The sequence below is a fragment of the Anomaloglossus baeobatrachus genome, chromosome 3, assembly GCF_048569485.1.
Source record: "Anomaloglossus baeobatrachus isolate aAnoBae1 chromosome 3, aAnoBae1.hap1, whole genome shotgun sequence".
Taxonomy (NCBI): Eukaryota; Metazoa; Chordata; class Amphibia; order Anura; family Aromobatidae; genus Anomaloglossus; species Anomaloglossus baeobatrachus.
Window position 1 is genome coordinate 232739489 of NC_134355.1, and position 14001 is coordinate 232753489.

General features: G+C 43.5%; 1 protein-coding gene across 3 annotated transcripts in view; it reads left to right on the forward strand.

Annotated features, from left to right (window-relative positions):
- Nucleotides 1–14001, forward strand: part of TBXT (T-box transcription factor T) — a 259273-nt gene that overhangs the window by 23686 nt on the left and 221586 nt on the right. Inside the window, exons 5-6 of one of the 3 annotated variants that reach the window (XM_075338217.1) lie at nucleotides 12325–12383; nucleotides 12496–12672. In XM_075338217.1, the coding sequence (XP_075194332.1) occupies nucleotides 12325–12383; nucleotides 12496–12672 (236 nt within the window). The remainder of the gene's footprint in view (nucleotides 1–12324; nucleotides 12384–12495; nucleotides 12673–14001) is intronic. The other 2 variants (XM_075338218.1, XM_075338219.1) reach the window with 2 other exon arrangements.

The window sequence follows — 14001 nt, forward strand, 5'->3', positions numbered from 1 at the left end:
AAAAATGACGTGGGCTTTGCCATGTTTTTGTATGCTAGCCAGGTACAGCAGGCACCTACGGGCTGCCCCCAACCCCCAGCTGCCTATTTGTACCCGCGGCCCGCGGTCCGCGGCGCGCCACTATAGGACGGTAGGACACACTGGCCTATATATAATCAGCCACCCACATCACCCCTGCACCTCCCGACGAAGCGGCAGCGAAACGCGTCGAGGTGCAGGGAGGTGTGCATGTTGAGGGTCTCCCCAGCCCCTTGGTAAGATACTAGATCCAGCAACGCAGTCTGTGATCCCATTCAGGATCCCGGCTTGGCAGGTTTAAAATTTTCATGCATACATTTAATCATGCAAATTTCCCTTAGCCATATATGGCACCATTATTAAGCAATTCTGATTGTACAAAGAGGGTTGTTTTCTATACATGTCAGGCCAAGGGCTGCGTTATATTGTCTAATACTTCTGTGGACATATGATTAAGATCTGATTGTCTTTATGTTATTTGTGGGTTGCTGCCCATATATGGTTAATTTTGCCACAATACAAACTGCAGGCAATCCATTTAAATAACTGACACTACATGTCCCCTGAACATCTATAGCATGCTGTGAGATCTTTGTATAACCAAGTGATCTGATTCATTGGTCGTTGATCATTGTACCATGTCAATAATTTTCTATATTATCATGTTTTTTGGGCTGGACCCTCCGGGCGCACCTTCCTGTTTTTAATATGTCTCTACAAACACTACTGTGCACTTTATGCTGTTTTTGATTGTTATCCCTTTATCAATTTTGTACATTTATGAATAAATTTGCACCTCATTATAAAATGAAACATGGTTTTGAGTATTTAATAGATAGAGGTGCAATGATTATTTAATATGAAGGTCTTTTTGCTGTTTTTGTGCCTATTTGTACCCGGCTGGGAACCAAAAATATAGGGAAGTCCGTTTTTTTAATTATTTCACGAATTTCATGAAATAATTAAAAAACAAATGATGTGGGCTTTGCCATATTTTTGTGTCCAGCCAGGTACAACTAGGCATCTGGGGATTAGAATCCGCAGCACAGGTTGGCCTGAGCTTTCTGGGCCCCTCTGCCGTGAATTGCAATCCGCAGCCGCCCCAGAAAATGGCGCTTTCATAGAAGCGCCATCATCTGGCACTGTGTCCAACTCTTCCAGCAGCCCTGAAGCCGGGTTGCTTGCTGGGTAATAATGAGTTAATACTAGCTTTTATTTACTAGCTAGTATTAAGCCAGAGATTCTTAATGTCAGGCAAGTTTGACCCAGCCATTAAGAATCTCCAATAAAGGGTTAAAAAAAAGACACCACACAGAGAAAAAATACTTTAATAGAAATAAATACACAGACACACTTAGAGACTCCATGTTCATTTCTCCCTCTTATCCCTCCACGATCCATGGTCTTCTGTCTTCTTTCTCCTTCAACCCATGCAGCTCTGCTACATCAGCAGCGCTGCATGGGAGGAAGGACGCTGCTGCTTCCCGTGCAGTCTTTTCACCCCGTGAGTGAGAAGAAGCTTCTGGCTATAAGCGGTTATGTCACCGCTGATAGGGGCATTGCTATAGCAACGGTGATCTCCGTTATTGACCGGCTGTGGCAGCCGGTGAATAACGGAACGGGGAAGCAGAACGGGGAGTCGACTGTGTGCCAGAGCATGTCGCCGGTACACGGAGATGCTGGAACGATCACCGAGTATCGGAGAGATGCAATGACAGGACCTAGCATGACGTCAAAGCCATGTGACCAGTCTGTACCCAATGAGATAATAGACATGTGACTGGTCACATGTTTTTTTTTTGACGTCACAGAAGGTCCTATCATCAGTGCTGGTTACCGGGAGGACGCAGCGATTATAGGAGACACATCGCGGGGACAGGTAAGTGTTATGGCAATGTTTATTAACTGTATGCGTACATTTATAATGTGTTTTTATGTGTTTGTGTTTGCCTGCCATTGGTTTCAATGGGGCTCGAGAGGTTCGTCCAATGGCTCGGCTTACCGAACTCGAACGCGGCCTCCGTTCGACGAACCGAACTCAAGCCTCTAGAGGCTCACTCATCTCTACTAATTTGCCAAATTTGGCAAATTTTATATATATATATATATATATATATATATATATATATATATATATATATATATATATAAAAATTTGGAGGAATATTTTCTGTGATTTGCAGGTACTCTGATTGACCCAAAAATATATCTATATCAATCTCAAGACTCCTAAGACTGTATTCAACCTCTTTCAATCTCTTAGCCTTGGTAATATTAAAATAAGGTCACCTTAAAAAGTTATAGTAACTTGGTTCTAACCAACACCTCGTTTAATAAAACAGTGCACTGACAGATTTTCATGTTCTTTAAAATAAAGAAAGAGTCCAAAAAATATCCCTTACTAATTTGTGATCAGGCAGACTGTCCAGTCTTCATGCACGTTGGCATGGTGTGCAATCCGACATACAGCCTAAACCTGTTCTTTGTTTTCAAGTAAGCAGACGATTTCTCAGAAGTCTAAACTTGTTTATTGGTTAACAGTGTTGAACGTGTTTGAGTATAAGGTAAAACTGTAAGAATACAGAAAACAATAATAGGTGTGGAGCACACTAAGCATCCAGATATTACATTACACTGTACTGTATATGGGAAAGCTCCACAAAATGATGACATATACATGTGGATTTCTATCCACTTTAATTACATACGTCATTACAACTTATGCAATGCTACAACAGTTTTCAACATAATGTTTTTACATGTAGTACATACCAGATATACTTTCGTGCGGATAATGGGTTTTAACAAGAGAGGTGCAGGAGAGCACAGACATACGTCTTCCTTCACATGTACCTTCCTTACAAAATATAGACTGCTCTTAGAATGCCCAGGAAATCCCCAGCAGCAAGAAACTCCCACAAAGGAAAACACTGAACACTATAGAACTAGAGCATCATCTAGTGGCTTAACATCATTTAACATTGATGTAAGGTAACAATAACTTTATGAGCACTTAACAACTGTGACAATTGTCTTATGTCTGAATGGGCAGAACACTCCCCGCTTGGCGTCAACTGATGCCCACTTACAGGCTCTTTTGGCAAAAGCAACAGGATGAGTTCTGCAACTGGCCTGAGGAATAATTAATTCTCCCCCAATTTACACATCTTGACTTCGACTTTGCGAACATTTCCATTTTTTCTCGGGAACGTCCTCGGGACTAGGCCAAGTAGCTACTTGTTTTGGTGTGACTGGTTGTTTTTCATGAGTACAACGCCACCAGGTTTGATGTTTGATTTGTTGTCTTGCCACTTCGTCCTAGTTTGCAAGGTGGAGAGGTACTGCTTTCTCTGTCCTTAGGAATGGGTTGCTTTTTGGTGAGGTTGTCTATTTCTTTAGTATAACTCTCATATTGAATAGTGTGAATTATCAAATTCCTGGATCTTTCTAGGTTGGGAACGGTAAAGGCATGTTTACAGTGATGCCAACCTTTGCAAGGTTTTTGACTCACAGGTGATGCTGACTTGGAAGACAGGGCTATGTAAATTAAAAAGGCAATGGCATGAACAAGCGACCTCCAGGTTGAGAATCTGCTGAAATGATGCGAATTGAGGTGGTGGTCTGAAGTCACCATGCGTAGAACAGATACCTGGGGGCGGATTTCTTCATCAGCCTGTGGATCTATCAGCTCAAATTTGTTGGATCCGGTAGTGCAGGATGTTGAACGGTGTAGGAATGCAGAACTAAAAACCATGTTGTGTCCTTTAGGTGGCTGCAACGGATCTGGTAGCATGGTCTGCAGGATTATGTTGTGTAGACATGTAGTGCCACTGTGAAGGGCAGGCGGATCTCCTGATCCTTAGCACCTGATCGCTGACATAACATAGAAACGTCGAATTTCATTGCAAATATACCCTAGTACTACCTTGCTGTCAGTGTAGAATTCAGCATGCTTGATCTCTAGGCTCATTCCTGTCAAGATAAGGTCGGCCAACTCCAAAGCAAGCACATCTTCTAATACTGACTTTTTTTTTTTTTTGTAAAAGCTAACTATGTTTTGTAACTGTTTTTTATTACATTAAGAATGAAGAAAAAATATAGTGTATTTCAAATGAAGGAGGACAAATGCCAACACTGCTGCTATCGTTTCTCCTAGCTCTCTCCCCCTGTCAACTATCTGAATAATTTCTCAAGCTATTACCCTCATTTTCTTCACAGCTGCAGTTATTCAACATATCACTGTCTGGAATATTTGTCCTATAATTTAGGGCTTTCTCTTCCAATATATATTACTGAGCTGTGAGCACTGACATCTCACTATAATAAAATCACCCTACGATGTCTGCTGCATTTTATGCATAGACTTTATATAAGCTATGAAATTATCTCCTGATTGGCTGCATTATACCATGTGATGTGATAGCTGTAAGGGATTATGGGGAAGTCCTCACAGTCGCCTTTTGTAAAAGACACAATGTCTTATAATGTGTTAAAAAGTGGTGGGCATTTTTTTTTAGCAATTTACTTGAATCATACAGGAAATTGCTCAAACCTCTGGGCCTGAATTTTTTTAATAATTTGACTCAAATTCAATTTGCATTAAATCAATTTGATCATCTCTACTAATAAGTAGAGTTGAGCGCAGTTCGCGGTTCGAGGTTCTCCAGTTCGCGGCTCGAGTGATTTGGGGGGCTGTTCTAGATCGAACTAGAACTCGAGCTTTTTGCTAAAGCTCGATAGTTCTAGATACGTTCGAGAACGGTTCTAGCAGCAAAAAGACAAGCTAATTACTAGCTGGCTTTCCGCTGTAATTGTATAAGTCACTCTGTGACTCACACTATTATGAAATTTCAGCGTATAGTGTGCGGGAACAGCGCATTCAGATCACTGCTGTTTGGATAATGGCGATCACCATTTTTTTTTTTTTTCCTTGTCTTCCTTCCCTAAGCGCGCGCGTGTAGTGGGGCGGGCCAGCATGTCAGCTAATCCCAGACACACACACAGCTAAGTGGACTTTTAGCCAGAGAAGCAACGGCATGTGTGATAGGATGGCCATGTCACATGTCCATGCATTATAAAAACAGACATTTTCCTCCACCACGCCATTATCTCCCTTCTGCGTCTTGGTGTCAGTCACCGCTGGCGTAGCTCCTGTCTCCGATACTGCTGTGTACGCTCTATACACAGCGCTATACAGAATAGGGATAGAAGTTTCTATTAGTCCTTGTAGGGGCTAATACCGGCAGGGTCAGAGCCATAAGTGACAGTCAGGTCCGTGAAAACAGATTTTAACAGCTACACAAGATGACAGCGTCTGTGTAGCTAAGGTTAGGGATTTCCTCGCTGCATTTCCAAATTAGGAGGGATAGAAAGGGAGGCTTCCTTTCCTCTACCCAGACCCACAACCCTGCCACTGTACCCTCCTGCTCTTTGCACACTCAAACTCATTGTTACTAAGCCATTATACTAGCAAACACTGAGGAAACTTAGTGGCATCCTAAAAGTGGCTGCTGGACTTCCATTAGTGTCCCACTGGTGCAAATCTATGTGCAGCACCTCTGCATTGCACACTCAAACTCATTGTTACTAAGCCATTATACCAGCAAACACTGAGTAAACTTAGTGGCATCCTAAAAGTGGCTGTTGGACTTCCATTAGTGTCCCACTGGTGCAAAGCTATTTGCAGCACCACTCCATTGCACACTCAAACTCATTGTTACTAAGCCATTATACTAGCAAACACTGAGTAAACTTAATGGCATCCTAAAAGTGGCTGTTGGACTTCCATTAGTGTCCCACTGGTGCAAACCTATGTGCAGCACCTCTGCATTGCACACTCAAACTCATTGTTACTAAGCCATTATACTAGCAAACACTGAGTAAACTTAGTGGCATCCTAAAAGTTGCTGTTGGACTTCCATTAGTGTCCCACTGGTGCAAACCTATGTGCAGCACCTCTGCATTGCACACTCAAACTCAATGTTACTAAGCCATTATACTAGCAACCACTGAGTAAACTTAGTGGCATCCTAAAAGTAGCTGTTGGACTTCCATTAGTGTCCCACTGGTGCAAAGCTATTTGCAGCACCACTGCATTGCACACTCAAACTCATTGTTACTAAGCCATTATACTAGCAAACACTGAGTAAACTTAGTGGCATCCTAAAAGTGGCTGTTGGACTTCCATTAGTGTCCCACTGGTGCAAACCTATGTGCAGCACCTCTGCATTGCACACTCAAACTCACTGTTACTAAGCCATTATACTAGCAAACACTGAGTAAACTTAGTAACATCCTAAAAGTGGCTGTTGGACTTCCATTAGTGTCCCACTGGTGCAAACCTATGTGCAGGACCTCTGCATTGCACACTCAAACTCATTGTTACAAAGCCATTATACTAGCAAACACTGTGTAAACTCAGTGGCATCCTAAAAGTGGCTGTTGGACTTCCATTAGTGTCCCACTGGTGCAAACCTATGTGCAGCACCTCTGCATTGCACACTGAAACTCATTGTTACTAAGCCATTATGAGTAAACTTAGTGGCATCCTAAAAGTGGCTGTTGGACTTCCATTAGTGTCCCACTGGTGCAAACCTATGTGCAGCACCTCTGCATTGCACACTCAAACTCATTGTTATTAAGCCATTATACTAGCAAACACTGAATAAACTTAGTGGCATCCTAAAAGTGGCTGTTAGACTTCCATTAGTGTCCCACTGGTGCAAACCTATGTGCAGCACCTCTGCATTGCACACTCAAACTCATTGTTACTAAGCCATTATACTAGCAAACTATGCTGCCAGTTTAAGGGCCGTAGTTGCATTGTCAGGGATAGTTATTCTTGTTTATTCTGCTGTTAATAAAGATAGACCACCGCTGCATTCTACACCACCTCTCAATTTTTACTTCCACATTTTAAGTGCACAATCTTGTCGCAATCAAAATGAGTGGCAAAATGACAGATGCTGGTGGAAAGGGGAAGAGGCGTGTTGGAAAAGGAAAAAAAGGGTTTGTCCATGGGGAAGGTGGCAAAACTCCATTAACATCTGCTGAAGATAGACCATCTTCCAGCAAAAGTAAGATGTCTACTACTTACCGTGGACAATCCGATGTGCTCCCCTTTTTACGGACACGAACAACTGGAACAAAGGTAGATGATGGCCAAAAAAAGAAAATGCTTGAATGGATCTCAAGTGGTCCAACAAGTGCCCTCTCCTCCACATCAACTACCGCATCCAAAAAACACCAGTCCTCTGAGTTGTCATCCCAATCACACTTGCTTTCTCCAAGCTCTGAAGTCTCCATCCGCCCTGCACAGTATGGTGAAACTGAGATGGCTGAGTCTGGAGAGCTGTTCAGTCACACTATAGCCTGGGAATCAGAGGTCCGCTCCTAAGCTACAGTGAGTACAGACCAGAAAATGGTCTGCAGTGATGCCCAGAACCTTTGTGACTCAGATTCAGGCCGTGATGACCAAGTTTCTGAGCATAATGTTGACCCTTATTCACAAACTGAAACACCTGTTGTAATAGACAATGAGGAGCATACTGATGACGATGAGACGCAGATACCAGATTGGGATGACAACTTAAATATTCGGTCAGGGCAAGAAAAGGCTCGGTCTGAGGGTGAGGGGAGTGTAAACACAAAAATTGATGAGGAAGTTCTACATCCCACCTACTGTCAACCCACAGTCAGGCCCTCGAGGAGGTCAACAGAGACGGTGGAGGAGGATGCAACTGAAGACGAAGTTACCTTGCACCTTCCTGGACAGAGTCAGAGTACTGGTAGCACGTCTACAACTGCATCCTCAGCCACCACTGTGCCTCTGAGCACTAGTCGGGGTGGATCAGCAGGTCGCATGCCCTCTAAGCCTTGCCTAGCCTGGTCCTTTTTTGACATAGCAAAAGATCCCCCAAATTATGTGATCTGTAAAATTTGTCGTGATTCTGTTAGTAGAGGGCAAAACCTCAGCAGTTTGACAACTTCTTCCATGAATCGTCACATGAATAAATATCATATGTCCCAGTGGGAAGCTCACCGTGCTGCAATGCGGCCTAGCGGAGCGAACCATCTTCTAGGACTGTGGGGACAGCTGTCACACCTGGTTTTCCACGCACAACTTCCACCACTGTAACCGCAACAGGCAGTTTGCTTGGTAGGTCGTCAGTTGGTTTGGAAGGGGAAACAAGTGCGTGTGTACAGCTCTCGCAGACATCGATAGCACCAACGTTGGATGAAGGCAGCATCATGTCTACGCCTGCACTTTCCTCACAAACCTGCATTTTTCTAGGGACACCCTACTCAACACCGTCTACACACAGCAGTCAGATCTCTGTCCCTCAGATTTGGACAAATAAAAGGCCATTTCATGCAACCCATGACAAAGCTAAGAGGTTGACTTTATCCCTCTTTAAGCTCTTGGCTACCGAAATGCTGCCTTTCCGCCTGGTGGAAACACAGGATTTTAGAGACCTTATGTCTGTCGCTGTGCCCCAGTACCAGATGCCCAGTTGCCACTACTTCTCTAAGAAAGGTGTGCCCGCGCTACACCAGCATGTCGCACACAACATCACCGCTTCCTTGAGAAACTCTGTGTGTGAACGGGTGCATTTCACCACCGATACTTGGACCAGTAAGCATGGACAGGGACGTTACATGTCGCTGACTGGGCACTGGGTAACTATGGTGATAGATGGTGAAGGGTCTGCTGCACAAGTCTTGCCGTCCCCACGACTTGTGTGTCAATCCTCTGTCTGTCCAAGTTCCGCCACTGCTTCTGCCTCCTCCACCTCATCTGGGTCCTCCACCTCTGCCCCAAGCCTGCCTGGTCAGGCCACCAGCGTTCTCACTGCGCAGAAGGAATCACGCACCCCTCATTACTATGCATCAGGTGGTCTTTAGCTTGACATGTCTTGGAAATAGGAGTCACACAGCAGATGAGTTGTCTGGTAAGGCCATGTGCGACAATGCTGCAAACCTGGGTGCGGCCCTTCGCCTGGGCAAGGTGACACACGTGCCTTGTATGGCTCACGTGTTGAACCTTGTTGTCCAGCAATTTTTAACACACTATCCCCGCCTAGATGGCCTTCTGAACAGGGCACGAAAACTGTCTGCTCACTTCCGCCGTTCAACCACCGCTGCTGAGCGACTTGCATCGCTCCAGAAGTCTTTCGGCCTGCCGGTTCATCGCCTGAAATGCAATGTGGCAACACGCTGGAATTCGACTCTCCACATGTTACAACGACTGTGGCAGCACTGCCGAGCCCTGGTGCAATACGTTATGACGTATAGCCTAGGCCAACGAGATGCAGAGGTGGGGCAGATCATCCTGATGGAGTGGTCTCAGATCAAGGACCTATGCACCCTTCTGCACAGTTTCGACATGGCGACGAATATGTTTAGCGCTGACAATGCCATTATCAGCATGACAATTCCAGTCATTTACATGCTGGAGCACACGCTAAACACTATTCGGAGTCAGGGGGTTGGACAACAGGAAGGGTAGGAACTACAGGGGGATTCATATGTGCAAGACACAACAACATCACCAAGGTCCAGACGTTCATCATCACCAACGCGGCAGGCATGGGACCATGGGGGACAGTGATCAACAAGGGCGCATGGTAGCAGGCGAAATGTTGAGGAAGGTGCAGGAGAACATGAAGAAATGGAGGACGAACTGTCCATGGACATGGAAGACTCAGCGGATGAGGGAGACCTTGGTCAAATTTCAGTTGAAAGAGGTTGGGGGGAGATGTCAGAGGAAGAAAGAACGGTTAGCACCTCTATGCCATAAACACAGCATGGACTTGGTCCGCATGGCTGCGCAAGACACATGAGTACCTTCTTGCTGCACTACCTCCAACATGACCCTCGTATTGTCAAAATTAGAAGTGATGATGACTACTGGCTTGCCACACTATTAGATCCCCGGTACAAGTCCAAATTTTGTGACATAATTCCAGCCATAGAAAGGGACGCACGTATGCAGGAGTATCAGCAGAAGCTGTTACTCGATCTTAGCTCGGCTTTTCCACCAAACAACCGTGCAGGTGCAGGGAGTGAATCTCCTAGTTGTAACTTGACAAACATGGGACGGTCTCGTCATCTTCAACAGTCTACCCGTACCAGTAGCACCATATATGGTGCTGGTAACAGCAATTTTATTGAATCTTTTCATAATTTTTTTAGACCCTCCTTTGCAAGGCCACCAGAGACAACAAGTCTGAAACATAGTCAACGGCTGGAGAGTATGATACAGGAGTATCTCCAAATGAACATCGATGCCATTACTTTGCAAATGGAGCCTTGCTCATTTTGGGCTTCAAATCTTGAAAAATGGCCAGAGCTCTCCACTTACGCCTTGGAGATTTTGTCGTGTCCAGCTGCCAGCGTTGTCTCTGAACGTGTCTTCAGTGCTGCTGGGTGTGTGCTGACAGATAAGCGCACGCGTCTGTCCAGTGACAATGTGGACAGACTAACATTCATCAAAATGAACAAGTCATGGATCCACAAGGAATTTACTACCCCTGTGTCATCCTGATGAGAGTAAATGCTTGTGTATTTTGAATGTGCTTGATGCAAATCTAGCTGTGAAGTGTACAACTAGGGCACAAGTGCTGCCACTGATGGGGTGTCTGTGTGGCCCAATTTTTGGAAAAAAGGAGACTCCGCTTGGAGTAACCCTTGCTTACATTTGTTTTTAAAAATATTCCAAGATGCACAGAGCTGGGATCAGCAAAGACTTTGCTACCTACCCCGGTGTCATCCTGGGGACGGTTAAGTATGGCGTATTTTTGAATGTGCTTGATGCAAATCTAGCTGTGAAGTGTACAACTGGGGCACAAGTGCTGCCACTGAAGGGGTGGGTGTGTGAGTGGCCCAATTTTTGGAAAAAAGGGAGACTCCGCTTGGAGTAACCCTTGCTTACATTGTTTTTAAAAATGATCCAAGATGCACAGAGCTGGGATCAGGAAAGACTTTGCTACCTACCCCGGTGTCATCCTGGGGACGGTTAAGTATGGCGTATTTTTGAATGTGCTTGATGCAAATCTAGCTGTGAAGTGTACAACTGGGGCACAAGTGCTGCCACTGAAGGGGTGGGTGTGTGTGTGGCCCAATTTTTGGAAAAAAGGGAGACTCCGCTTGGAGTAACCCTTGCTTACATTGTTTTTAAAAATGATCCAAGTTGCACAGAGCTGGGATCAGAAAAGACTTTGCTACCTACCCCGGTGTGATCCTGGGTACGGTTAAGTATGGCGTATTTTTGAATGTGCTTGATGCAAATCTAGCTGTGAAGTGTAAAACTGGGGCACAAGTGCTGCCACTGAAGGGGTGGGTGTGTGAGTGGCCCAATTTTTGGAAAAAAGGGAGACTCCGCTTGGAGTAACCCTTGCTTACATTGTTTTTAAAAATGATCCAAGATGCACAGAGCTGGGATCAGGAAAGACTTTGCTACCTACCCCGGTGTCATCCTGGGGACGGTTAAGTATGGCGTATTTTTGAATGTGCTTGATGCAAATCTATCTGTGAAGTGTACAACTGGGGCACAAGTGCTGCCACTGAAGGGGTGGGTGTGTGTGGGGCCCAATTTTTGGAAAAAGGGAGTCTCCGCTTGCAGTCACCTTGCAGTGTTTTACATGATTTTAGAAGGGCGTGCCATGCCTATATCTGTGTCTCCTCCTCTTTTTCCTTGTCCAGCTCTTTTGTTTTCGCATGAGTATATGTCCTTTTCACTTTCCAATGTGTTTGTGTTGTGTTGTAAGTTGTGTGTCACCTTTTGGACACCTTTGAGGGTGTTTTCTAGGTGTTTTTATGTGTTTGTGATTGCCTGCCATTGTTTCCTATGCGGTTCGAGTTCGGTTCATCGAACGTTCGCCGAACCGAACTCGAACGAGACGTCCGTTCGGCTAACCGAACTCGAGCCGAACCGCGACCGGTTCGCTCATCTCTACTAATAAGGATACCACTGGTGAAACCTTCAGCAGTTATAGAATCATGACATAACTATAGCTATTAGAATAGAAATACTCGGAAAAATATTAAAAATTGAGAAGCTTCAGTGGTTAATACCTTTTAATGGCTATGACTCAAAAGTTTTCTATTTGTTACTATCTTGTCAGTTAGCATTTAAAAAGAATCAACCTCTGAGGGCTATTAATTTTTAATATTTTTTTATTTACTACTTAATAAGATACAATGGTATATACTTTCTAAAACCTTCTTAAGAATTTGTTATAAATCATTGTGCTGATGTTGTGTTATGTTTGAAAGCTAAACACTAGTTGAAATGTTCTGTTTCAGAAGTGACCACAAAGAACTAATGGAGGAAGCCGTAGATGGTCAACAAAGCTACTCACAAAGTAAGTTGCAGCATAAAGCAAAAGTTGACAGTTTATATAAGGTTTACATTTGCATGCTATATGTTCTACATGACTGTTCATACATAACAAATTCATTTTACTGTTACCTTAGTAGGTAGCTGGCTTTTTCCTTCCTCTGGAACTTTATGCTCTCCTGCAAATCTTCATTCTCAATTTGGAGGCTCCATTGCCTTATCTTCTCCTCATGGCTGTGATCGATACTCCTCTCTGCGCAATCACCGGACAGGTCCATACACAAACCCATATTCCCAAAGAAACATATCTCCAAGTGAGTATTAAACAAAAAAAAATGTCATTCACATTCAATATTACCTCCATTACATATGGAGCTTAGACCTTTATAAATAAATGGTATATAGCCACGTACGTAATAGAAATATTTATATAACTCCATTTGAATAAATACAGACATACAAGCTCCACTGATAAGGGTGTCAGACACAACAGGAGGAGACAAAAAAACAAGATCCAAAACGTAATAATGTAGAATGTATACCATCAGAAGGTTAGACCAATGGAAATGTACTAGAGATAATCTAATCAATTTGATGCTAATAGAATTTAAATTGAATCTTATAACATTGATAGGTGATTACAAATAATTGGAGATAAAAAAAGACAGTGATATTTTTACACATTGCCGAAGATAGCATCAGCCACATAAGGCTCACTTATGTCAAAATAATCAAAAAATGGTAGGAGAGAGAATGAAGAAATTACAAGCACCAATGGAAAAAATATGGTTAAAAAAACCACATTTATTGTGAAGGTTACTTTATTAAAAATGTAAGAGGAGGAAAAAATAATGGGGGAAAAAGACACATCAGAACTTACGTGTTTTGTACTATATTGAGTTCCTTTTTTTATTTGGTGCTGGTAGTTCCCTTTTTCCCTCACCTCCCTGTTTTGATTAATTTGTTGCTTGCTTAAGGCAATCGCCCTTGAGGATTACATGCACCGATCTCATGGATATTTTTGGCATTGCTTGCAAGAAGAAAGCAAGGACAATATTCCTAATGTATGATATGGCAACTCCTGCAAAAGCATTATAGACAAACAAGATGAAGGGGAGTAGGTGTTTTTATAGCCACAAAAATCCGACTGAGAAAAATATCAAAAATCTTTATTAAATACACTCCGAAGAGAAAAGTAATTCAATTATAAGCACAGTAGGAATCCAGGTAAGTACAGCACGGAATAAAAAGGGCTAGGCACACATCACTAGGTCAATATGCAAAAATAGCAATAAGATAAATAATAAAAGTTCAAAAGGGAAAAACCACATAGAACTATATAAAAAAAACTCACCAAAAGGAGCCAAGACAGATGATGTATGAACACACAGAATGTGGTGAGCCTTCCTCATAAAGATGGCTGCAGCCCAGGTGCAAGATTCTGATGATACAGCCACTCAAACCTCCACACGAGAGGGGAGGAGCGGCTGCTTAGCATAAGACATGCACACTCATAAGGCTTGCACTGGGAGCCCATCATATAATTAGTGAAATTAACAGTGTCTGAACTGCAACCTATAAATGACGCCAAAAACCTAGGTCAGGCGGGCCCATCAGCACTATATATACAGTGCCTACAAGTA